This window comes from Trematomus bernacchii, unplaced genomic scaffold (assembly GCF_902827165.1).
Source record: "Trematomus bernacchii unplaced genomic scaffold, fTreBer1.1, whole genome shotgun sequence".
Classification (NCBI taxonomy): Eukaryota; Metazoa; Chordata; class Actinopteri; order Perciformes; family Nototheniidae; genus Trematomus; species Trematomus bernacchii.
In genome coordinates, this window is record NW_022987593.1 from 7,811,037 (window position 1) to 7,836,902 (window position 25,866).

General features: G+C 41.4%; 1 protein-coding gene across 2 annotated transcripts in view; it reads right to left on the reverse strand.

The window, feature by feature from the left end:
* Positions 1–239: 239 nt before the first annotated feature.
* Positions 240–25,866, reverse strand: part of fam160a1a (family with sequence similarity 160 member A1a) — a 29,350-nt gene continuing 3,723 nt past the window's right edge. The window contains exons 2-13 of one of the 2 annotated variants that reach the window (XM_034130521.1): positions 17,396–17,461; positions 15,058–15,278; positions 10,487–11,161; positions 9,060–9,218; positions 8,863–8,949; positions 7,029–7,196; positions 5,936–6,015; positions 5,548–5,750; positions 4,130–5,125; positions 3,858–4,036; positions 3,361–3,481; positions 240–2,266 (exon numbers count right to left, since the gene is read on the reverse strand). In XM_034130521.1, coding sequence (XP_033986412.1) covers positions 2,076–2,266; positions 3,361–3,481; positions 3,858–4,036; positions 4,130–5,125; positions 5,548–5,750; positions 5,936–6,015; positions 7,029–7,196; positions 8,863–8,949; positions 9,060–9,218; positions 10,487–11,161; positions 15,058–15,165 — 2,967 coding nt within the window. In that variant the 5' untranslated portion in view covers positions 15,166–15,278; positions 17,396–17,461 and the 3' untranslated portion in view covers positions 240–2,075. The remainder of the gene's footprint in view (positions 2,267–3,360; positions 3,482–3,857; positions 4,037–4,129; positions 5,126–5,547; positions 5,751–5,935; positions 6,016–7,028; positions 7,197–8,862; positions 8,950–9,059; positions 9,219–10,486; positions 11,162–15,057; positions 15,279–17,395; positions 17,462–25,866) is intronic. The other variant, XM_034130522.1, reaches the window with a different exon arrangement.

Sequence of the window (25,866 nt, forward strand, 5' to 3'; positions counted from 1 at the left end):
GTCTCAAACTTCAGCAAAAAACAGCAACCGGATCACATAAGACAGAAATCTTGAGGCCAAATGGTGTCAGAAAGGATCAATCTTTGGAATAAGAACCTACTCAGACAAAACCCGGCCTATTATCTCACCTTTCTACAACGCTGTAAAACAGTCATTGTAATTCTGAGCTGGGTATGCTGCACAGACTGAATGGATCTGTGCAGGTTGAGGTGTCAGAGTGTAGTAAGAAAAGGCTGATAAAGTGCTCAGCAACATTCCTTTACCAGAGAGAAATACTTATTCACTAGCAACTCTGGAAATGGCTTTGATTGACACAAAATACACTCCGAAGCCATTTTGTTTTTACAAAAATAGGTGAACAAAGACCTCAATACGTAAACGTTTGCCTGCTTTGCATCAAGTAGAAACTGAATGGATTTAAAGAAAGGAACAAAAATACATAATCCAAATTAAAAACTCAAGTTAAATACAATTCTTTGTATTATGAGCCACACTTAAATGTATATTTTGTTACATTTCTTAGGAGAATAATAAGACAGAACAATATGTTGTGCACGTCTTCTGCCCCTATGGCCTTTCTTTTATACGGTAAAAACACACAGCTTCAAGTAACAAACCTCATTCCTGTGTAAATCCATTCAAAATCATGCAATGCAGAGAACTCAAATCATAATTTAGGCACTAGTTATAAGTATATAAGTATTTCTGTCCTGGTAAATTCATTAAGACAGCAGAGGCATGCTTTGTAACAAAATATATCTCTTGTATATTCCAATTTTAACAAACGTGAAATACCTGGACTAAAATAAAGGCGATTTACAAACAGTTTGCCCTCTGTAACCATTACAATGTGAGATGTTTTCAACAGATGCAAAACTACATCCCTCCCAACAGAGATATATAAGATTGATCACAACTACAACACCCTACATAATCCACAAATGGAAGATGATGACAAACTATAACAAGTATATCTTATCTAGCATAACCTTGTGGCAAAATAAACTTAAATACCCCTTCCCATTGTGAAAATATCCCAATTAATTATACCCACAATATCATTGATTTGCATAGTGTTTTGTGTCATTACAATTTCTTTTCTTACAATATTTACATTATAAAGCATCACTAAAGTAAGGCAAATTAAATATAGAACGACCAATCCTGGTTTTGGTGCTCGTGTCTGGAGATCATGTGAGTGACTAGTGCATTGTAGGAAAATAGCTTCACCAAAAGGCTGTTTAAGAACTGAGAGAACAGAACGTGCATTAAAAGACTCCTGAGGTACCGTCATGACTTTACAGAAAAACACCAAAACAAACGTACATCTAACCCACAGACATTTTATGAAAACACCAAAACGTTTTAAGTGACCCCCTTTGGCGAAACTTAAAACTTAAGTTCTGCCAAAGCAATTGTAGTAATGTAACAGTTGTATAAGAATAAAGTTTCGATTTTTTTGCGATGATCCTGCTGCCAGTCGGCTACAAACGTGTATCTTTAAGTTACATTTTAATGCCGTAAATGTAAAGGCTTGCCCGCTGAAAGTGACAGAGGCTCGATGTGTGCTCAGGTGTGTTTGTAGACTTATAGCAAAGAGGCAACAACTTTCCAGAAAGGCCACCTGAGTATTCAACAGAACCAAACTGAGCACCAGACATCTTGCTGTGTTAGAGAAGACATTCAGAAAGTTATTTAGAGTTCAAATATGGGCTGATGATTGCTTCAAAAAATGCAGTTTTTGTTCAAATAATCTCTCTACAGTCTTTGGTTGGTGGACTTGAAGCGCTCTCCTTTGAGCATAATGGGCTGGTGCAGGCTTCAGCAAACAGGTCAATATAAGACGTCCTTCTCGACTGTCAAACAAACCTTTACAGAACTACAAAAGGTACAATTAAAAAGGATAAGAAATTGATTATCTTCGCTCGGAAAAAATAAAGATATTTTAAATAATTGTAATGAAATCACTGGATCTGAGAAGTTTCTTCAACAAGTAGTGCCTGAGAAGGACACAACAAACAGAAAACCATTATTAAAGAGTCCTTTAAAGTCTTTCAGAGTCAAACTGGACACGATTACTCTTCCATAGGAATGTAGGATAAGATGGAGTGCTCTTGTGCAATGGCAGCCAGTTCTTTGAGGAACTCCGTGAAGAGGACGGTAGCAAAAACCTCTGTCCGATCCAGAGAGATGGCTTTGGGTTTTGGTGGCGGGGAACTCTTCAACATCCTTGCTGCCTCGCCGTGGGACGAGTGCCTGCTGCTGTCTGAAAACATGAGGATTTAAAAGTGTTATATAGTATTTATTAATAAGTATCAGCAGGATGGTAGGATCTTCATTTTTGAAGAAAAAAAGAAAACAAGAAAAGACCCTAACCCCCCTCCCACGTTAACCAACTGAAATATTCCCTTTAAATTATCTTTCCAAAAACATAGTTCTGACAAGATCTTTTTTTTGTAGCTTGTACAACTCTGAAACCACAGGGAAGCTAGTTCAATACAGGCCTTGCACTCCAGGGTTCCACTGCTTCAGTGGAAAGAGACATCACTTAACAAAATCAAGTAGAATTTATTCTGATTCCCAAACAGGAGCTGCAAAAACAGCCGATAATGAATGCTAATGTTGTTTTGAACTCGGCCCATTTTTGAAAGCAAGTTACTGAGATTGAGGAATTACAACACGGCAGAGTTTATATTCTGTTCAGCAAAATAACCCTCAAAATAAAAAGTAATGCAATCTCAAGTCAATAACTCTCATCGTGAACTGAAAATATATTGATAGGTAAACTCCAATTATGTTTGTTAAAAAAACTCAAACATCTGTAACGATAATATTAAAAAAGTAAACTCCATCATGTTTTGACTTAAATAAAAACAGCAGTAACACATTTTGGGAAGTGAGCTCTGAAGCTACCACTAGCAGTTAGCTTAGCGTTAACACTGAAAAAAGCTAGCTGCTGCTGACCCAATGTGTAAAAGCAATCTGCGTACAGTCCTCACTAAAGGTAATTGACTAACACTTGTTATCATGTTTGTTTCCTCTATGTACAAACACGACAAAAAAATACAGTATTCTTTTTGTTTTGCTAAGCTAACTAGCTGCTAGCATCTGCCTCATTTCACAGATACGAGAGTGGTATCAATCTTATCATCAGCAACAAAGCTTATATGCATATTTCCTAAAACATAAGACTATTATTTTACATTTCAGCACTTACATTTCACAGTAAACCCCACTTTCATTTTCAATAAGAATGTTGTGAATACTTGATGTTCATGTTAACCTATAGATCTATGTGTAAAAACAGATTCCAACAATAGCTAGCATAGAAGCAAGGATTATAGAAAGGTGTGCTGTCACCTGCTGCCTTGAAGGAAGTCTCCCTAGCCAGCAGCCAGTGTTGGGCAGTAGTTATCAGCTCTGGGAAGTCTTTCCTGGAGGCAGCCTGCTCTTCTATCTGGTTCTTTACAATGGCAAGAACCTGAGGGGAACACAGAGAATAACCTGAGGATTACTTTACATTCACACATCTGCAGTATTTACACTGATGTAATTAAAGCGAAATGAATTAGAACAAGCAGCCTGATTGTGCTAATCAAGGATCTCTTGTTCAGTTGTAAATGAAAACACTGGAAGAACAAAAGAAGCAGTCTGTATTTCATCTCACTCTAGAATAACTCTCACTTACTGAAGGTTGACTGCATGTTTCAACATCTTTCAGGGTAGCAACAAAACACAAATCAATTAATTTGTTTTTCTTCCCTTTGTCAAGGTGACGACACACAAGCCTCAGGGGAAGGAAAATAAAATAAAAGGCTCACTCCTGCCTGCACTTGCAGACAATGTATGTTTTTTACCTGGTAAAGAGAGCGAACAGTCGGCTGAAAGACTAAGTTGGTGTTGAGGAGGAAGGAGCGCAGCAGAGGCTGAGGGTAGGTGGCCAACTGGGCCAGGATGCCCGTCAGAAGCAGGTTGACGTGAAGCGAATTAGACAGCATGTTCTCCAGACGAGACAACAGCACACTGACAAATGGGCCTACAGGAAGAATAATCATAAACAACATTGTATTTGTGCTGTCCCACTGATTGGTGAATAACAGGACTGCTGCTAAGCGAACATTTCACTTACCAGTAAAAGGTGCCGACTGGTTTCTACCCGCACCTCCGCCGCCAAGCTTGACCCCAAATGGTGAATGCACTTTCTCTGGCTCTGGTGTCTCAGCAGAGAAGGAGGTGAAATCCATCTCCTCCTCCTCTTCCTCCTCTGCAGCTGTGATAGGCTTCTTTAACTGTGCATCAGGTTTGACCTGTTTTCTTGCTGCCTCAGTGTCCAACGTACGGATGAGCTCCTCATACTGAGCCAAAAGGTCGTCACTCGGCTCGGCAGATGTGGTGTTTTGAGGGTGGGAATTACAATCCGTCTGACCTTTGGCCTTTGGGTCCAAGCTGTTCATATCAGACATCCCTGAAGCTGGAAGTGTAACACTGAGTCCGTTCTTCAGAGGAGCCTCTGCTGAGCCTGGTTGGCTTTCTTCAAATTCAGAACCAATGCGTTTGGGCTTTATCTGCTCGACCTCTCTAGTGTCTTTCTTGGCAACAAGATCATAAACCATCACATCGTCCTCAAACTCATTTTCCTCAATATATGAGCCTTTTACCAACATGGTGGCTGTTTTCCTCATCTCCTGGATGTGCTGTGGGAGCTCAGCAGGAGGTTCCTGTGCAGGTTTACTCTCCACAGGAGCCTCATGGGTCTGCACTGGGCACGCATCGTAGCTATCATCCCACTCCAGCTCCATCTGGGAGTTGGAGGCCGGCTCTGTGTTCTGCAGCGGGATTGGTCGAGGGCGAGGCGCGATCAACTGTGGAACTTTCCTGAGAGCCATCTGAGCTTGCCGACTCTTCAGCCCCGGCTCCTCGAGGACGCCGGGCTGGTATTTCTCCGGAGGGGGGTCCTCGCCGTCATACAGCGCTGACCACACCCGGCAGGCCCGTATGCAGCTGCTGATGCTCAGCCGGGCGTCGTAGAGGTAATGGAGATAACTGACATCCAGGTAGACCTCAGAGCCGATGGTGCAGGAGTTACCTGAGCCATCATCCTCTCCTAAGAAGCTCTCATTTTCCTCTGGAAGATAAACAGATAGAAAATGTTGATAGGAGCTGACGTGCAGCACCTCAGCGCAGCGCTCACACGGAGCAGAACTAATGAGTTTGACATGAGCTACAGGGGGTAAAGTGATGTAAACAGCAGGGGATCTCACTATTTGATATAATACTCACAATCCTTCCAGTAATATGTTCATGTCCTAGATAAATACAGATAAACATAGCCTCCTTGGCTGAGATAAAATGGGTTAGATAATCTATCAAAAATAACTGGCACAACCTGTATGATCTTGTCTTATCTGACTTTATTATTTAAATGTCTTCCTGTTCCCAGATCAGAGTAAATGCTTTGGTGGGTACAGTGTTATCAAGACTCATTAAAAAGATGTCAAATTCGGCAAATCCATCACATTTCTCCCCCTAATGTCTTGTCTTTCTCACCCGTGGCGCTGGTGTTGTTGGGGGTCTCTCCACCCTTTGAAAAGAGGATGGAGTCCAGCTGCCGGAGGGGCGGGGGGCTGTGATCAGGAGAGCAGCAGGACGGTGTTAACGCCAGGATCTTGGCTGCAGACACAGAGTAGCAGTCCCTCTCCCCCACAACACGTCTCTGACTCAACATCATGTGATTACAGGGGATCAGGTACCTGGGGGGGCAGATGGGAACGGATCCTGTTAGGAAAACCAACGGGTGGTCGTGGGAGGGGGGAGCAGACAGATGGCAACACAAGTCTGCTCGGTGGGAGGTAGAAAGTAAAAGCTCATCTCATCGTAAACCAATTAGATGTTCCATGCTTCATAACTGGAGTAAGTCTGCATGTTTGCCACTCACCTCAATACGAGCTGCAGCATCACGTCTTCACAGTATAAGCCAATGAGAGTGCGGAAGAGTGCCAGGGACACGGTGCCCAACTGCAGAGATGAATGGAAAGATACAATGAAACCCAGCACAACAATTTAGAGATCGATCAACAATTTTGATAAGCAATCAAATGATTAAAAGAAAAAAGTACCAAACATTAATTTATCTTAGCTTCCTAGATATGAGAATGAGTGCCATGTTTTCTTATTGTATATGTAATATGTTTTGGTTCATATACACTTTAAATATTATGTCTGAGATGTGTTTTTTTTTCCTATTTTTAGATGAATTGTCTCCAAATTTGTATTTTATCTTTACTAAGTTTTGTTCTGCTATGTTTGTTATGTTGTTATGGTCGAGGTAGGCGATGGGGTGCGGAGTAGGGAATAACAACTTAATGCCGCTGCTGCTGCTGTTGCTATTAGGAAATAGACATTTCTTTAAAGTCACTTTTGCTTTGATTAACCTGGAGAATTATGAGGGTTAAGAGAATTGTTTAAAATATAATATGAGCTTGTGTAATTTCTTCTTTCAGTCAGAGGCTAAAACAGCAGCATGAAGACTAACTTTGAATGAACTGAACATCAAAGGTAAAAGCAAATGGGTAAAAAGATGAAATGGTGAATATTTGCATGTCAATATTTCATTTTGCTCATGGGTATTTTTTCAGTGAGTTGCAGGTGTGCCAAAGCTGACAGTTAGTCAACACTGGAGGGAACTTACAGCCGAGTAAAGAACCCATTACTTATTCCTTTTAATCATTTTAACAAGATGTTCCAACATGCACGACTTTTTCTTTTAATGCTGCTCACATCAGTTGCTTTGCTAAAAAGATACATTCACTGCAACTGAGCATCACCATGGCAACAATCTGCCAGTTTTGGTGCTGACATTTAAAAGTTTGCCAAAGTGCCTCTGGGGTCATTTTCTGGAGTTATTAAACATGAGTCATGCTGTATTTGAGTGCAGAGCGTATGAGTGAGTGTGTCTGTGTGTGTGTGTGTGGGTGTTTCTAAGAGAAAACATCAGTGTTGTTCACAGTTCTTCTTCGTTCCTCCTGTACCTGGTAGGGTGTGTTGATGCGGCTGACCAGAGTATCCAGGATGTGGACGCTCTCGTGTCGGTGGAGGAGGATGAAGGAGAGGAAGGTCTGCAGCAGGGCCGGCTCCGACACGGCCCTGAGGAAGAGGTCCAGGTACGCTGTGGTCGTCATCACCTCCTCCAGGGTCAGCTTCACAGAGGGAGGATCATTAGTGAGTGAGTCAGAGTGACTGTGGGTTAGTGAGTAACAAATAAAATGCCATGCCATTGAAAAATGTGTTAAGTTTCTTTTTGACTGTATAGACCAAGCAGGATACTGTTGTGATATGTGAATATGCCTGTACTAATCTGACTTTAGAGTACAGTTTGCTAGATTGCATAGATACAAAAAAGCTGAACAAGTATTTGTACCTCCACCATGAAGTTGTGTTTTTGGTTTATTCTGTTTGTTAGTTTGTCAGCAGAATTACGGAAAAACTCCTGGGTCAAATTCATAAAACTGTGTGAAAGGGTGTAGCATGGGCAAAGGAATAATCCATTACATTTAGGAGAGGATCCGGGCATAAACAAGCATTATTTTTCCCTTTTACGAAATAAATATTAGCGGAGGTCTGCGCTTCAGAGGGCCCTTTTAGTTTATGAATGGGACTATTGAGTCAAGCTCCATTTGGACAGGATTTACTTTTCTCACGGACGTTAGGCAATTTTCTCTGCGGAATTCTTTCCCTAGAGTAAGACTATAATCTTAATAACTCCCTCATATAAAATGGCTAAATAAGCATGCATATTAGTAGCATATTGACCCTTTTTTAGCCATTACAAATAACGTATTATTGCCTCATGATCATATTCTACAAATTCCAGGAGATTAACTGGGAGAATCTACATAACATACATTAATATATATATATAATACATACATATAATATACATGCTAATCTTGGTGTACTGTGATTTATCCATCTATTACAATGGTTTTATTTATATGTATGTCTCATACAGGCATACACATTGTATTTAAAGTATGTTACGTGGCTTTCCACCCCATCCACAACAATATGTTTAGTTACTGAGAAGCATACTGTAGATCAGCGGTTCCCAACCTTTTTCAATTCAGGGCCCACTTAAGAATCAAAAATGTTTTTGCGGCCCACATTCAACCATAAACAATACGGAGGCTAAATAAAGTTCTGATTGGTCGATTCAGAACATGTGACACGTTGTGAATCCAGTAGAACAGACCGCTGTATAATGACCGTTGCTAAGGAGGATCAAGAAAGAGAAAGGAAAAGAGGTTCAAATAAAAAAAAATCTTAATAATGAAAATGTTTCCACACAAATCAAAATGTTTTGCAAATTATTTGGCGGCAAATATTGAATTTACATTTACACCCTTTAATATTTTATTTGGGCTTTTAGATGAAGACCGCACACAGTTAATAAATACAACTATTCTTCTGGCTAAAATACATATTTTTAAAAGTCAATGAAGGAGTAATCTTAATTTAAGGTGTTTGAAGAGTAGATTAAAAATCCAATTTATTTTGGAAAAAATGATTGCCACAAAAGATCAAAGGATCCTACTGACTGTATCTTTATTTCTTCTGTTTTTGTTTTGTTTTTGTCTGAGATGGGAATGTCATCTCCTATATGTTATTATGTCCATGTTTGTGTCTATAGCCTGTACAGATACAAAACAAATTAAATAAAAATAAATAAAAAATTAAATATATTTGGCGGCCCACTTGCAATGCCTTCGTGGACCACTAGGGTGCCGCGGCCCACAGGTTGGGAACCGCTGCTGTTGATGTAAAGCAGAAGAGGCATTGCATAAAGGTGAAGAGGAGAATACTGACCTTGTGCAGAGCTGGTGCGAGGACAGGCACGAGGAACCCGTTGTAGATGTAGCCAACCAGCTGGTCTCTGATATCAGGGTGGGCCACCTGGGAACGGTCACATGGGCGAGTCAATAGTGCATTCAGGCAGAAGGTGGCAGCCATTCAACACGTGTAAATACATATTTCATGTGTGTAGCCTGGTCACATGTTTTCACCTGAATGACGGCGTTGCAGAACTCCAGGGAGTTGAGGAACTGGACGAGGGGGGGCATCTGCAGCCAGTCCTCTCGGTGCAGGCAGTGCCACTCCTCACCGGGAATCTCCAGCTTGGTGGGCAGAGACGAGTAGAGGCCGCTCAGCCCTGTGGCCAGCACCTGAGGAGAGAGAGAGACAAATAAGATGTTACTCCAAGGATAAATAACAGCGAGAAAACACTTGGCGTTTTTCTCTGCCCTTCAAGCTACATAAACAATATCTGTCTCTTGGACAAAACATAGAAATCCTTCTCTCAGTGGCTGAAAGATCTCTCAACATATTGTCTTGAAACATTTTATTAAGTGGCGAAAGAAGACCTAAAACCTTTTAGAGAATATGCGTAAATTCATTACATTTCTGAAAAGATTACTGGGGGGGGATACATTTGAGTATCAGTGTGCTTTAAACCTAGCATCATATGATATACATAAAACCTTGTGAAAAATACTCTGACATAAAGTGAATACAGATAGAATATAATGGGCTTCATTAAACATTTATGAAGCAGTGTGTGGTATAAAATAAATGTATCTAGCTGTCAGTGTACGTTTTAGCTTCACACAAAAGATTTATAACAGTGTTTTACTGCTCGCTACAATGCGCAACACTTTTGCATATCATTTCTTCCTTTCCATTTGGATAATGTTAATGCGGATGCTCTGCAGCAGCCTACGTATCGCCTGTTCCTCCTCCTCACACAGCACGACAGCATACATAAAGATTTATACCTCCTACAGGTCAGCTCTATAAATATTAAAGCAGCAAAGAGTTTTATTGCCTATAACTTTACTGGCATAAACAAAATGATATGGTAATGTTATCACTAATGAATGCATTACAGTCAGAAAGCGTTCCATATAACAAACACTCACTATTAATATGTTTTCTCTTTATTGTTAGAGATGTCATTTCAAGTATTTACAGGGTGAGATTTTAAAAAACAACCCTGCAGTCTAATTCAACTGTAGGACGAGTGTATCATTAATGTTGCATTGATGTATACATCCTCTTCTATAGGATTATCCTCGGAGCTGCCAGTGGAACCAATTAAATTCATACTCCAGTTGTTAAATTGGCCTGCTATCAAAAGCATTCTCAATGCAATGCCTGCAGCTGTGGGTAAAAGGCATTATTTACATGGGATAAGCTCGCAACCGTGCCATAATCTCATGAATGCCAGACATTTGTTACATTCACCGTGATGGTTTAACCTTGTTTCAATTGGCTTCATGAATTAATCTGCATTTGTTTGCACGATTATGATGCTCAGGGTAAAAAAGAAAGTCTGGGTCTACAAAACTCCTCACACAGGAAGGTTATGTTAGTGTGGAGAATTCAAAGCAGAAGGACTGAATAATCAGAAGGTAATTCCTCTGTTGGGACTGACCGGACAGAAGTATGTATTCTCTGCGACGTGTTTGGCCACTCTCTCGTTCTCAGCTGACAGCGACATGATGAGCAGCAGAGCGTCTCTGGCCTGCTGGCCCACCGTGCCCTCCCGGTGGATGAAGGGGATGAGCAGGGAGAAGATCAGGAAGTTAGTGGCCCCCTGATCCTCGCTGGTGTGGAAAAACAGCTCCAGAATGGAAGGGTCCTTGGCCAGCACGCAGCAGAGCTGGTTGAGCAGCAGCACCAGCTCCGCCTCCACCTGCGGAGCCGCGGTGCCGGAGCAGGAGGACAGCAGCATCATGAGGGGCCGCAGGATGGGCTTGTGGTGCAGGAGGGGCTGCTGCGCCTGGCCCACCAGCATCTCGTACATCTTCAGCTGCTCCAGCTTCATGTCGTCCGTGAACTCTCTGCGCAGGCTCCACACGAACAGGCGCTCCATCACGTTCTCCATCACCACAAACTCCAGGATGGGGCCCATGGCTCCGGCCTGCCCGCTGTCCTCCTCCATCAGCAGGAACAGCATGTGCTCCACATAGTTCTGCACGGCGTTCGCCTCGTCTCCGGGGATGGGGCCGAACCGAGAGGCGCCGCTGGAGCTGAGGCTGATGACGCTCAGGGGGTGCAGGGTGGAGCCGCTGCGCAGGGGGTCATGCTTCTCTAGGATCTTCACCACCTACAGCAAGAGACAAGAGGAATGTTAAACTGAACACATTGTCATATATCATTCTTTTTTATTCAATAGTAGTTTTGCTACAGGATATTTCTTTTAAGTTAGACGTTTTTGTCCTTTGGCTAATAACTACATTCAAAAACATGGAAAGGGACATAGCCATTGCTTTTATAATCAGACTTTAAAATAAAGCTTTAAGAGATAAGGCTGATCAAAAACTGGTAAAAACTAAAACATTATTTTGACTTGAATTCTTTGTTCAATGTATATGCATAATGTTTTTTCCTTCTTATAAAACACAAACAATTCAGTGTGAAATAGGAACATGGTTATTGTTGGCCCACAGAAAATAGTTGTATACACAAGAAACACTGCTGCACTCTGTTACAGACTGACGGCCAACATTTTGAAGAAAACGAAGTGAAGATTGACAGGAAGTCAATCAACGAAATCCAAGGAAGAAGCAAATTGATCGCTGGGATTTAAAAAGTGCAAAAAGCACAGAATTGGTTTCCATTTGTGTTGACAGCGAGGATTTCTACCTTTACCACTCGCATAATGTAAAGCATATGTAGCTATCCTGTGTCTTGAGTCTTGACCTATGGTACAAGTTTCTCTTCTTTTGATTAATTTGTATAGATATTGCCTGCACAGGTAAACTCCTTCTCTTCTCTCTGGCAGGTTAATTATCAACAATGATGGGGTGTAAACAGAGCCGCAGCACAGTGCAGATCAACTCAGATTGGTGGCACACAGTGAAACAGTCCTTTGTGTATCCAGCCCCTCCCTTGTGTTTCGGCTGCGTAGAAACCAGAGTCACAATAATGGAGCCAGTGTCCCCGGCCTGCCACTGCTGCCATGACAATAACTGGCTGAACACACGAGAGCCCGGCCGGTGGAAACAAGAGAGCAGAGTTTATAATACTCGAGCTCGAGGGGGCTGATCAGACTGCGGCCATTACTGCAGTGACAGGAAGGGCTCAGGTTAGAAAAATCAAGTATGACGTATGGAGTCAGATTAATAATGATACTATGAAGGTCAGTTTGAGACCAGGTTAATGTTTGTTAAACTATGACGCCTTCAGTGTGATTGATGATGTGTTGCCTCTATGGGTTTAGAATAACATTTCTACTGCAGGGATATGACCTTTAGAAATAAAATCTGTTTTCAAAAGGTGTTAGAAATGAACAATGTGTTTCATATGTAATCATCTCAGCTGCCAGGGAGTAAATGCTGCACTTTCACCTTCCCCACTCAGCGTGGTGCCCTTAAGCAATGCCCAAACAGATCAGACAAGGTGTGTACAGGTGTGTGGAAACCGCTCTCAGTGAGGCTTCCCTGAATAAATAAAGGTTAAAAGATACGCCCACTGAAGGGAAAACTAAACTAGATCAGAAGAATTTAAAACTCAAAAAGCAATAATTATGCAACACAGATGGTTGAACTTCTCTTAAAAAGTCGTGACAGTACATCAGAGTTCTATTTCTACGCAGATTACAGTCAAATTTGCTGAAGCAGGTGTGAGTGTCTTTTCTTAAAACTGCTATAGTTGTAACATTAGTGCACCCATAAAGTAAAGGTAAGTGTGTTGACATGTATCTTATGCATTATCAATGACAGTAGTGTGACACTTAACATCTGAGCTTTCATTTTAGTTGAGAGAAATGTTTTTGTTACCAGCACAAAAAGAAATCTGTCACTCCAGATTTTCTCAACTGCACACTGGATGGGGGTGTTTCCACATAAACTGCACACGTCACTAAACAGAAACAGTGACAGGTTTATTGAGGGCCAGACACTGAAGTACTGTCAGTGTGTTCCTTGTCATTATGGCTCTTCACTGTCTCTAGTTATCGGTATTTTGCAGCCACAGCAACAGAGCGATCACTGAGAAAGTCACAGTAAACACACAGCGCTGCGTGAGGCCTGCAGAGCGGCAGATAACACAACAAATTATCATAAACCTTATCTTCCAGTGCAACAGGCAGAGCTTGTTACAGAGGGAAAGGCTATCACTACTTACAACACCTTACTCGGATTTCAAGGTTTTCTGAACTGAAACCAAAGTCAAGAGCACTCTTATCGGGCTGCAGATTAGCTAAGCATGGAAATAAGACTCAGCAGGAGTGAAATTGTGCTGCCAGTTTGCCTAAAGCAAAACAAGCTTTGTTAATCTGGAACAGGTCCTCATTTTGTCTGCTCACATGCTGGGACTAGTGAAGGAATATGCCTAGGAACATTTAAGGAAAATTACGGAGACAGGACTTTATGCAGGAGTCGAAAATAAAATACAATGTAACCCTACCATCATGATCGCTGCCAAGTCTGTCTGCCAAGCCTGCTAAACCTGGCAACCTACTATAACAACTTTTTATTCAAAACAATAAGCTCACTTACAACACAGTAGTCCAACTTCAATCTGAATCCAACAATACATCTAACAGATACATCCACACAATGCATGTCCCTGGAAACATTTATCTATTCCAAAAATGTATAAAACTGGTTTGACAAAATAAATCTGAGCACCAGGCCCACTTACTGGAACATACTTACTTTTGTGATAAGTACAATTCCAAGGTCGATAATGAAACTAATGTCAAATCCTCAATAAACGATGGAATGCAATATACATCCGAAAACACAAGGGACCAACAACAATTTTAGATTTAGCATATATTCTAAACAATTGTGCCAATAACTCATGACTTAAAACAAAGTTAGACATTTTCTAAGACGTACCCTCTGTTCTGAATAATGATGTGTCTCATTCAGTATTTTTTAAGTACTCTGTTAAAAACTCTTAAAATTACACCTACTCTTTCTCCCTCTGTGACAAATCCATGATTTATGAATACGCAATTATCCTTCAGTGCAAAAGTTTAACCACAAGACACCTCCTACTTCACAAAGAAGATCATTCTCAGGTATTTTATGCACTTTTCTGCATCGCATTTTGTGAATGGTCAAATATACAAGTTGTTATATTACAAAATCATGCTTTTAAGTGTGAAACTTTCCTCCTTCATATGAGGATTGTGAAAACAGCCTTCTGGCGTCTAACAGAAATACTACTTTATTTCTCCCTCTCTGACAGTAGAAACTGACTCCAGGGCAGCAACACTAAACTGCAGTGTGGTTATGGTCAGGGAGTGTTGGCAGTGTGAAGCGGACGGCCTCAGACTCCTGGCTCTCTGCAGCAGCAGTGTGTGTCCCTGTTCACCCCTGTGGGTCCTGGCAGCCTGAGAGACCTGCTCCTCCCACGCTGAGAGGAACAAATGATACACAGAAGGACAACTGCCAGGCACTGAAGGGTCCGAAAGTGTGTTTGTAACCAAGTGTCAGCTGCCTTTATGTTGACATAAGTGGCTGTCAGTGTGGGGTCTGACTCTTGGAGGCGCTCACAGCTAAATTGAGATGTGTTTTTATTACATGTCTCACAAGATGGGCTTGCAGGGAGGGCTGTAGCACAGGCAGTATGAGAAAAATAAAGCCATTTTCGACATAAAGCATGTAAACATGACTAGTAACCTAATCAGCGCCTTAGTAGCCAAATGGTTACAGCAAATGCAACATAACAGTTTGTTTTTTTTAAATATAAGAACAAAAAGAGTAAAGTAACTACATCTATGAAATAAGTGTAGTGGAGTAAAAGTACTATATCTCCCTCTGAAATGTTGTAATGAAATGGAGTAAAAGCAAAAATCTCTACAAAAGCACAATAACCTCAGACTCTTACTTCAGTACAGTACTTGAGGGAATATCTCTGTGTGGTTTAATGCTCATGTCCAGAGCTTCTGAGAGTGGTTTTGACCTTCTCATTTAACTGGGAGCCGTGTATTTCCAGTCAAACTAATCCTTTAAGTGAATAGACTCTTGATTTAGAGCTGGCGTTTACCTGAGCCCAGTGGTTCTTGAACACAATCATGCAGGTCTCTGGATCCACCCCCTTCAGGACCAGAGCCTGCCCATCTCGATTTCCATTGGCAACCATGGAGGCCATCATGGTGACCGGCTCACACGCGGGTTAAACCATGTCAGAGGCAGGAGAGGGAGGACATTCCTGACTGCTTACTGCGTGCAACCGTAACCAAAGAGGGAAGCATAATCACAGAGGACCTGGGGAGGCAAAGAAAAAACACACACAAGCAGATATTATTATACACAGAGCTGAAGAAAGTTCATAAAATAGCAGCACAGATGCACTGATATGACTGGAGTGCATTTCTCTCCCTCTGCATGACTAGACAGCAGCTATGACAGGCATGCAGGAAAGAGAACAATAACAGGCGATGTCAGATGACTCCACAGAGGAGACACTCAGCTCCACTTTGGCTCACAGTTGCCTGCCGCTCTCTGGACTGAGCTGTCAAATTGCTTTTGGACTACCTCAGACGCCCAAAGTGGATTCCTGCAGCTCCCCTGACATCACTCTCATTACACAAAATATTTCTGACATCAGAAAGCGAACAACGAGTGGGTGTGAACAACTCAAGAGGGGAGCTAGGGGGGAGAAGACATCTTATTTAGGCAAGTGAGTTCTGCTTTGCTCACATTGCTTGCTTGTTTTGGAAAAAAAGTATTACTTATAGTTGAAAATAGCCTGAGGGCAGCTTTGTAAATCAGATCCAACACTCACATTGGCACCGTGGACATTTGGAAGACGACCACTTTTTCCCCCAGAAAGGAACTCATTTGTTGGTTTCCTTGGAGAGGAAATTACTGGAAAGATTGACTCTACTAAACAAGACAGTCTTTTTTATTTAAACACTGGGAACAGAAATAGTAGAGTGTTTGTTTTCTTTAAATATGACAGAAAAAAACCGTAGGATAAATCCAGTTCTCTGCAATAATACTGTACAATGTTTCCATGACACGCCTGCACTCCAACAGGAAGGATGTCAGGATTTGCCTTATCTGTCTGAGTTTCCTCTGCGTGCAGACAGTGAATGTTTGTGACGACTATCATTACAATTTCAAATGATGTCACATGTATATGAAAATCATAGTCACGCTCAAAGGATTTTAGACACATTTACTCCAACAAGAATAAGACTCAACACCCAGGCAAGCAGCTCTGTGAGACTGTATTTTGCACCATGGTGTTTTTAGCTTTCATGCTAACATTAGGGCGGCGAAATCTACAATTTTTTCTGGATCAAGCACTTAAATGTTGTCAGTGAAATGTCGCTACTAGTTATTAATGGCCATGCCAGTTTCTCAAAGATGTCTTGTTTTGTCATTACTAAATCCAAAGATATTTACTTTAGCGTGATGTGTAATAAAACAGAGAAAAGCAGGAAATCTCCTTATTACAAAAAGCTGAAGAAAAACATTTCCTGCCATTTTTGTAAGAATAATAATAAAAAAAAAAGGTAAATCATCAGTTTTGCATCCATTAGGACATTAACGAAAGAATCAGAAAATAACATGTTTAATTTGTCCCAAGCCTGGTGAAGGCACAAAAACAAAAGGTCCAAAATCTTACACTTTTATGCCAATCCTTTAAGGAGATGTTGAGATATTTCACTGACTCTGCTAGTGGTGGTAGAGGAAGAGGTAGTGGACCACCAAAGTTATCCTGAATCATTCCCAAATGTTATTGAAACCCAGCCAATTCTTGTTCACATATTTCCCTCAAAACCACAAAGGTAACACGGTGGCACTAGAGGAAAGGTCAGGGAATCACAAAAGCTGGTTCTCCTCATCCTCAGGGGACTATTAACTTCTTGTTCATGTATCTTAATCCATCCAATGGTTTTATAAATATTGCCCAAAGCTCTGGACCAAATGACTAAACAACATCCCTGGTTCCACACCGCTAGCGTGGCAGAAATGGACACGACACCAGGACAAAGTTAAACCCTCACACACAACACAATGCAGGATCATGTTAACTCCACAGGGGATCAACTGTAAGACACGCAGCAGCTGCATGCCACAACACCAAATTAGAGCCTTTAGCTCCTGCCCCTTAACGTGCTTTTAAACCAATCACAGCTCATGTCCTTCTTTTGAATCCAATTGTGCCAGAGTAACACAGAAACATCCCTACCAACCACTGAGTTCAGGCATAACAAGGAACACACAGTCAAACTTTCACCATCTGCTTCCAGTTAGGAGAAGTGCCGGCTGGTTGGATTCCTGACAAGGAATGTAAAGGCAGCGTGGAGAGCGTGTCTGACTCTGTGTGCGTGTGTGTGTGAGTGTGTGTGTGTGTGTGTGTGCTTTCTTACCTCTGATAAACCATCTTTAACAGGATTGTGGCGCTAAGCAGACGAGGACCTCATTCTTGACCTGTCCTGTTGTCACACACAAAAATAAGAGAGCAGGAAGTGAGTGTCCGTGTGAGAGGCAAGGCATGTTGGGAAGTGACGGGACGTGAGTAAACTTCTCCGAAAGCCACTTGGACGGAGATAGAGAGGGAGGAGGTTTGATGAAGGAGGGAGGACAGAGCAGGAGGGGGAGGGAGTATAAAAGGAAAAACATGGTTGGAGAGAAATTCTACAGGAAAGGAGGAGGTACGAGTAAAAGTATAGAAACAGAGTAAAAAAAACAGTATAGAAAACAGTTGTTTCGGAACAGCACGCTTGATATTTCTGTAGGAATTTAAAATCAATGTCTCATCATCATGTTATCTTCAGTATGAGAGAATTACACAATTGTCACTTCCAATTAGTCTTGTCATGTTAATTGGCATCCTACTCCACTGTGAGAGGCCCACTTCTCCCCAACATTACACCAAGCCGCTGTGAGAATCAGATCATGTGATGCAGCAACCTCAAAACTTAAAACATTTTATAAATCATATTTACAAAACCCATTGACAGCAGAACCTCACTGCAGTAGATGTTTTGGTCTGTAACAATCTAAAATCTTCTTGGAAACAAAGCAACCTTTCATGAAAGTGTGATGTCGTGTAAACAGAGCGAGTGAGAGGGAGACAGATGGAGATGTGTGTGTGGGTGAGTGTGTTAAATAGAGAGTCATCAAACACTCATTTCGTTATTCATGCTGGGTTTGTGCCTCTCGATGCAGATTTTCACCAGCAGCACCGAATAGACACCACACATGGAGTTTAACATTAGATTTAATACAATTTACAGGAACTTGTAAACATATAAGTAGACATTTAACATTAATCGGCTTATTTAAACACCACCGATAATCAATTGTTTGTTAAAGTATGTTAATCGTGCAAGTTTGAGAGAATAATATGGATGTTTTCAGTATTTTCTGATATTTAATAGACCAAATGATTAAAAAATAATCAGCCCTTTTTAGTTGTTCGGTGTTACAACATACTTCAAGATCAGCCTGATGTAATTAGTGAAAAGCTTCTCTCAGACAACAATGTCAACAATAACCTTCCTCCCCAAATCATTTCAGTGTTAAACTATAAGCCAAATAAGACTTGGAGTTACCAAATCATCATCACAACAGAGTCTGAGTACCAGCATCTTATTATACTAAATAGGAAATGCTCGAGCAATTCTCCAGCTCACGAAAAGATCTACCACTTGTTTTTAAGGAAGAAAATGTGCTTTTTCCAACAAATGTTGTAAAGTGCTATTACGGCCCGTCCACACGGCAGTTTGTGTTGAAGCTTCAACGCAGCTTCCCATTCACTTTGAATGGGGTGACGTCGCGCTTTGCCGAACTGCATTGTGGTTCCGTCGCTTTGCCTCCGTTGCTCGCTTCAAAAGTTGAGAGAAGTTCAACTTTTCAAGCTTCGACGGAAGCGTCAGCCAATCAAATCATATGCCAGTACAAGCTCTAGCCAATCAAACCGCGTGCTTGTGTGTCAGAGGCGGGAGATTCATGTGATTGGTTGTTGGTCGAGCTTCAGACACGCCCGCCGGCAAGCTTTAACGCACGCTGCCGTGTGGACGCTGCGTTAATGAAAGTCATGACCTACATCTTGCTCTCTTTACAGTAACTGCTGTCACACAGAGGGAGAGCCTACAGAAGTCACTGCTCTACTTGCTCAAAATAACCTCAAATACTGTAGAGCCAGTATGGGACGAGCAGAGCACACTAAAATATAGGTTGTTAAAAATACACATGTTGAGTGAGTGAGTGAGTGAGTGAGTGTGTGTGTGTGTGTGTGTCTGAGAGTTAAATCTCTGGGACCTGAATGTAACCATGGCGATGGAGCGTTGTGAGTGTATATTTGTGTGTTTACAGTCTCAAACAGCCGGTGGTGCAGTGAAACACAAGCCCTGCTGGATTCTCCTAATTTCAAATTATCCAATTATAGCAATTTGGTAATTGCACATATTTTTCGCTTCTACTTCTCAACAGCCAGAGACATGATCAACAGAGCAGAAACAAAATCAGCGTGGGATTTCCCTCAATGCAGATAGTTATACACAGCCATACACTCACTGTGTACTCTATTGGTTTCCACAATAAGAGGACATTTAGCGTACAATGTTTACCAAATGTCACAACAGTATCCAAGAACCAACACTTTTGAAAAAATCTAAGGGGAAATGGTTTACTTAGTGGTTTTTCATAGTTTTTAGGACACACTGCGTGACTAGAGGAAAGCAGGTTCATTACAAATCAAAATCAGGGAGAAATAACTTTAGAGGAAGGTACATTGTTGCTATGTTTTTTAACTGAACAAAGAGATCAAATGCACTGAATATACTCCTCTCCTCTCATCTCCTTTTGACTTTTTCCTTTGATTTATTTACTGGGCTGTGAGTAAAGGAATTACAAGTGTTTTATCGCTTCAACAGTTTTAAAATCATTCTTTTACTGCTTTTGTGTTACGTTTGGAGATACAATGCACCATAAATCAAAGCTTGGCCTGGTTTCTTTACACATTTTGGGGACTGTTGCATCTGAACTCCTCCAGATGAACACAACATAAGTGTGTGGCTCCTCCCTATGAACAAGCAATTAGATCAAATAGGGTGAAGTGTTACAAGCATCCATTTTTAGTGAAACATGTCATGCCTCCCCGCATTGCCAGTTCAAAAGTACTTATTTATCATCACTACACAGATAGAGCTGTGGACCATAAATGTCATTTCATTGAATGGTTTTACAAGTGGTGTTGCATAAAGAGCAACAGGCTCTCCTCGGCTCACTCCCCGAGGTAAACATGATGACAAAGTGAGAACATGGGAACGGCTATCATGTCGCACCTCAGTGTTTTTCCATCCCGAGAGTACAAGTAGTTCTAAAGCTAGAGGCTGAAAGGAGAAAACAGTGTAAAGAGAGAAAGAGAAATGCTCGCCTCCAGGGGGTTTTGTCATTTTTTTTCTGATCTAGTTTCGGGTATTGTCAGCTTTGTGCCATCCCCGAGGTTTCATACACACAGGCGTGGTCTGTTCAAATAGCTGAGAGGCAGGACACACCCTTTACTCAAAAATAGAGATCATCTTACTTGCCAAACAGGAGTTTAAAACATCAGTCGAAGTGATTTGATAAGAGAGAAGATATAAAAAAATCTCATTTCATTACGCTACATATATCTTCTAAAGATGTTATCAGCATTTTCAGTGGTTGGTCCTAAACTTTGGAGTAGTTTACCAACAATTAGGTCTTCCTCTTCAATTGATTCCTTTAAAATCTTTATTAAATATGTTTCTCTTTTTGTCATCCTATTAATTATTCTTTTAATGCAATTGTTTGTATTTCCTTTAGTTGGGTGAGCAATATCATTGCTGTGTTTTAATCAAGGTATCATATGCCTTTGTTAAATGACATATATATATATCTGTATATTTATTCTTTTTGTTAAGCACTTTGGTCAGTGTTTGTTGTTTTTGTCTAAGGGGGGAGGGTGTGTTGGGTCCTTGATACAATACTCTCCAGCAGACAAAAGAAAAGTCAGTGTTTTGGAGTTTCATTTATCTGATCCAACCTTATACTATAATTCACATAAGACAGTGGCAGCTAATGGCAACCCACTGACAGACAGGCCCATTAAAGTGATAGTAGCTGATGAAATATTTAAGGGCTACAGGTGAAGCCATTGAAAGGACAGATAGTGCCTGATCTTGTAATTTATAGTCATCCTCATCCAATCAACAACACAGCAGGCAGGAAAAAGGCAATTTAATTTCTTATCTCAGTCTCCATTATTCCCTTCAGTTCCCTCTGTGTTGAACCATTTATCTTTAGCAGAGACAGATTCACTTATGATCGGAGCAAAAGATGTCTGATCGTTTAAGATCTCCAGTACAAATTTAAAATGGATATCCAACTGTCTTCCTTTTACTTTTAAATGTCATTAAAGGTGGGGTAGGTAATTTTGGAGAAACCAGCTCGAGTGCGCTAGAATTTGAAAATACACAGCCAGAAAAAATCTGCCACTTCCTTACAGAGCCCCTCCTCCAACACACACGAACGCGCACATGACCAATGAGGGCACGAGATAAGTTTGTGCACAGATGGAAGGCTGACAGGCAGGTAGGCCATCCAGTTATTTTAGCCAGGCCGGCTAAAATGATTGGTCGTGCTTTTTACAGTACTACGGCTTCCACAGATGACATTTTTTTATGGATTTTTTGTCAAAGCACTTAAGATATTCATTGCTATCGGGATGTTAAGAGCATTCCATGGAATATAACAAAAAGTGTATCTCGAGCCGGTTTCTCAAACTTACCTACCCCACCTTTAACAGAAGAATTAAAACCACTATATTTAGATTAATTTTTTTTACGAATTAATTATTTAAGTAGTAATACTATTACTGTACTTGTCTACCTGGTTAAAGTATGTCTTATTATATTAATATGTATGCAAAACCACTTAAAATAAATAAGTGGATGGAGGACAACATTTAAGGACAATTTCACTCAATTGTTCAAATAAGTCTCTGATGAACTTCATTTTATCGTCATCATTTATCACATGGAGTCATCACATGGAGTATCCCCACACAAAACATGCCAAACAGGGGCTGAATTGTGAGTGTAAATAGCTTGTGAGATAAGAATGTGATTACTAAGCAGAGTAGTGTTGCCCCATGCTGCATGACTGTGGATCGTCACATGCAGGTGAAGGCTACGTGGGTGTTGGCTGTTGTATTCATCTCTAAACTGGTTTCAGAAACAGGCTGTTTGTAAAATACTGCTCAGTGATCAGTAAAAGCGATTCATTAGCATGTTCAAACAGACACGCAGGTGCTCAAAGAAGCTGGAAGAAGAAGAGGAATTAATAGCTGTACCAAACACCCAGGAGGGAAAACACACCTTTCCAAAAAGTGAGCTCAAAGTAGATAACAAGAAGCAAAGAGAGGTGAAAAGAGCCTTCAGCCCCATTGTTAAGATCAAAGACATGAGGCTAATTTCCCATGTTGCATCTCTCCTGAACAGCCTACAGTGGTGAGAGGGGCTTTTCACTGCAGACAGAGACATGTTAACCTGCTCCTGACCCTGTTGGCAGTGGAATGTCATATCTAACCTGTATGCATGAGTCAATACATGTATTGTAGCTTATGGGTATAGCAGGTGTGTAAAGATTTTTTTCACCGCCCAAGGAGCGAGATGTAACCATGGATACACAAAAAGGAATGCAGAAAATAAAAGTGTCTTTGGATTTTTTCTAACTTTCTGAATAAGCCTTTTTTAACAAGCAACCAAGTTATTATTATTTTTTTTTAATCCATACAATTTCGAATCTCCTTTTTCTTCTTCAAAGACCCATCATGTACCCCATTCACACCAACGGTGTTTCAGGGCTGGTTCGGAGCTGGAGCTTGAAAAGCACCGGGTTTTCCTGTTCACACCGCAGCGGAGCAGCCTCTCTAATACCCCATTCACACCAACGGTGTTTCAGGGCCGGTTCGGAGCTGGAGCTTGAAAAGCACCGGGTTTTCCTGTTCACACCGCAGCGGAGCAGCCTCTCTAATACCCCATTCACACCAACGGTGTTTCAGGGCCGGTTCGGAGCTGGAGCTTGAAAAGCACCGGGTTTTCCTGTTCACACCGCAGCGGAGCAGCCTCTCTAATACCCCATTCACACCAACGGTGTTTCAGGGCCGGTTCGGAGCTGGAGCTTGAAAAGCACCGGGTTTTCCTGTTCACACCGCAGCGGAGCAGCCTCTAAACTCCGGAATCCGGTTCGTTTCGAGCACCAAAAAGTTGTCCGTCTAGAAGCAAGAACCGCATACGTCACGCTTATGTCGGAGGGGGGCGAGATTAACCTGAGCTAACAGTTAAGGCGAGTACGGCAAATAAAAGTTGTAACCAGCAGTAGTGCTGAACAAAGTGACTAGAACGCAACCACACAGTCACTAATCTGCTTAAAAAGCTGAGGGTTAGATTAGGTTTCTTTTTCAGAAACAAGTCCTGTTTCTCTTTTGAAACCAGGAAAAGGCTAGTCACTGTGACCTTTTTACCTGTGCTAGACTATGGTGATTTGATCTACATGAATGCACCTGCCCATTGCCTGGAAAGGTTAGATGCCGCCTATCACAGTGCTCTGAGATTTGTTACTAACTGTAAAGCACTTACTCATCACTGTACCCTGTATGCCAAGGCAGGTCTGCCTTCACTTACTGTTCGGAGGCTCAGTCATTGGTACATGTTCATCTACAAAGCCATGCTGGGTAAACTACCTTCTTATATATGCTCCTTGATCTCACGGAGAGTGGCAAGTAGCTATTGCCTGAGATCACAGGATGTGTTTTTATTACATGTGCAAAGTGCTAGGACTGTTTTAGGTGCTAAAGCTTTTATGTGCGCTGCTCCTCTAGCTTGGAACACTATGCAAAAAATATTGAAACTGAGCATTTTGATTCCCTTGCATCATTTTAAAGCACGACTGGATGAAATATTATTGGATACCTGTAAATGTAAATAGATGCTAATGTATACCCCTGTAATTATGTTGTGATGTCCTTTTTGTTTTCTGTTTGTTTTTATATGTGTAACTCAATGTACCGCAGGTCTCCCTTGTAAAAGAGATCGTTGATCTCAATGGGATTTTTAACCTGGATAAATAAAGGCTACAAACAAACAAACAAACACACTTGTAAAAAAAAAACACGCTTTATAAAGTCAGGCAACACTAACCAGGCTTCGTGTGATTCTGTTTATTTGTACCTTACTTTGACCATCCGTTCGCTGTTATTGATCATTGTGGAGAGCAGGCAGACGTTTTGTTTGTTATTATAGCAGCTATCGGATGGAATCAATACATGGGCTGCACAGGTTGTCATGTCCGACTATCACAAGTAGAATCATAATGAAAAATACGCTGGTAAAAAGTGCCTGTAGAAAATGGCTTAGCAAGTAGTCAGTTTAGCTTCGGTTGCTATGCTAACATCACCCATGTTATACCAGAGAAACTTTCATAACAGCGTTGTGATGCCAAACAGCGTCAATTCAGACTGACACCAAACAGCGTCAATTCAGACTGACACACATTCACTTAAGGGGAACTGGGGATATGTATCAGCTGCTTGTGTGACAGTCAGACAGTGAATACTTTAGAGCCGTGTGAGCTAACCCGGAGCTAACGGGAGAATACACTCCCGTGGAAGAGCAGCCAGCACTGCAGCGGTCGGTAAATGCCGCTGAAACACATTAATAAACAATGAACCACGGCACTCTGGAGAAAAGTATAAGGTTGGAGAAGTCGTTATTTAATTTAATCTGGCTTCGTATGATTAAAAGCAACACGATCATCGACCCGACGCAGTCCCCGGCCTATTGTTGTTGTGAGGTGAGCTCCGTTGGGGAGAAAATCAGCGACGTAAACTGTGACGTCATGACGCAGCAGCGGCAGCACCAGTCGGGCTCTGAGCGGTGTGAAAAGAGCCGGCGCTGAACCGAAGAACCGGTTCTGAACCAGAAAAGCTCTAGCACGGAGCTAGAAGGGGAAAAGCCTTGGTGTGAAAGGGGTACTGGAGTCATTTCTATGTTCCCCCAAGAACATTGTGAGTGAGTGGTAAGGGCTATCTTCGCAGTACAAGAACTACTGTAAGTGAGATTAACGTTTTAAATGCATGCTGAATATCTAAAAATCCGTTCAGACACTGTGGAGATTTCAATGTCTAAATTGAACATTTGACTAAGGAAAAAACATCGGCAAAAACATTTAATCATAAAAAATGTGAAAGGTATCCTGAATGTGTCATATGACTGTAAGAGGATATTGAGAGGGGAAACTTGGATGCATGCCCACCTAACATTCATATTGTGTAATCTAAGAAAGTAAATATCTTTCCGTGTAATTCTAACCCTCACAAACTATTCAAACCCATATGTTGAAAAAGGTTTTCTGATACCACAGGTCATAACACACATTTCCCTCTGTTTCCTTCTGACCCTCATAGGCTAAATTACCACATTGTATGTACACAATGTGGGCTGGTCGGTGACATCATTCATGGTTTCATGTTGGTATTCAGCCCATCCCCACACGACAATAGGCGTCTGTCAGTGATAAGAATGTGTTTAGTGTGGGCATATGCTATCTGTGGTGTGCTCCTACTGCTTCCTCTAGCTTGTTTGCATCACGTAAAACATGCTGATAAAACACAACAACAACCATGTTTGAGTGAGGACTGGAAGAATCAGCCTGTCTGAAGTTCAGAGAGGTTTATCCCTGAGAGGATGAGAGTAAACTGCAGCACTGCTCTCAAGTAATCAGCCAACTGGATGAAAAGAGGGTTTTTGAGTCCTTTCATAAAAGCCATGATACACACCTCTCAAAGGAGTTTTAAAGGGAATACTTTGAT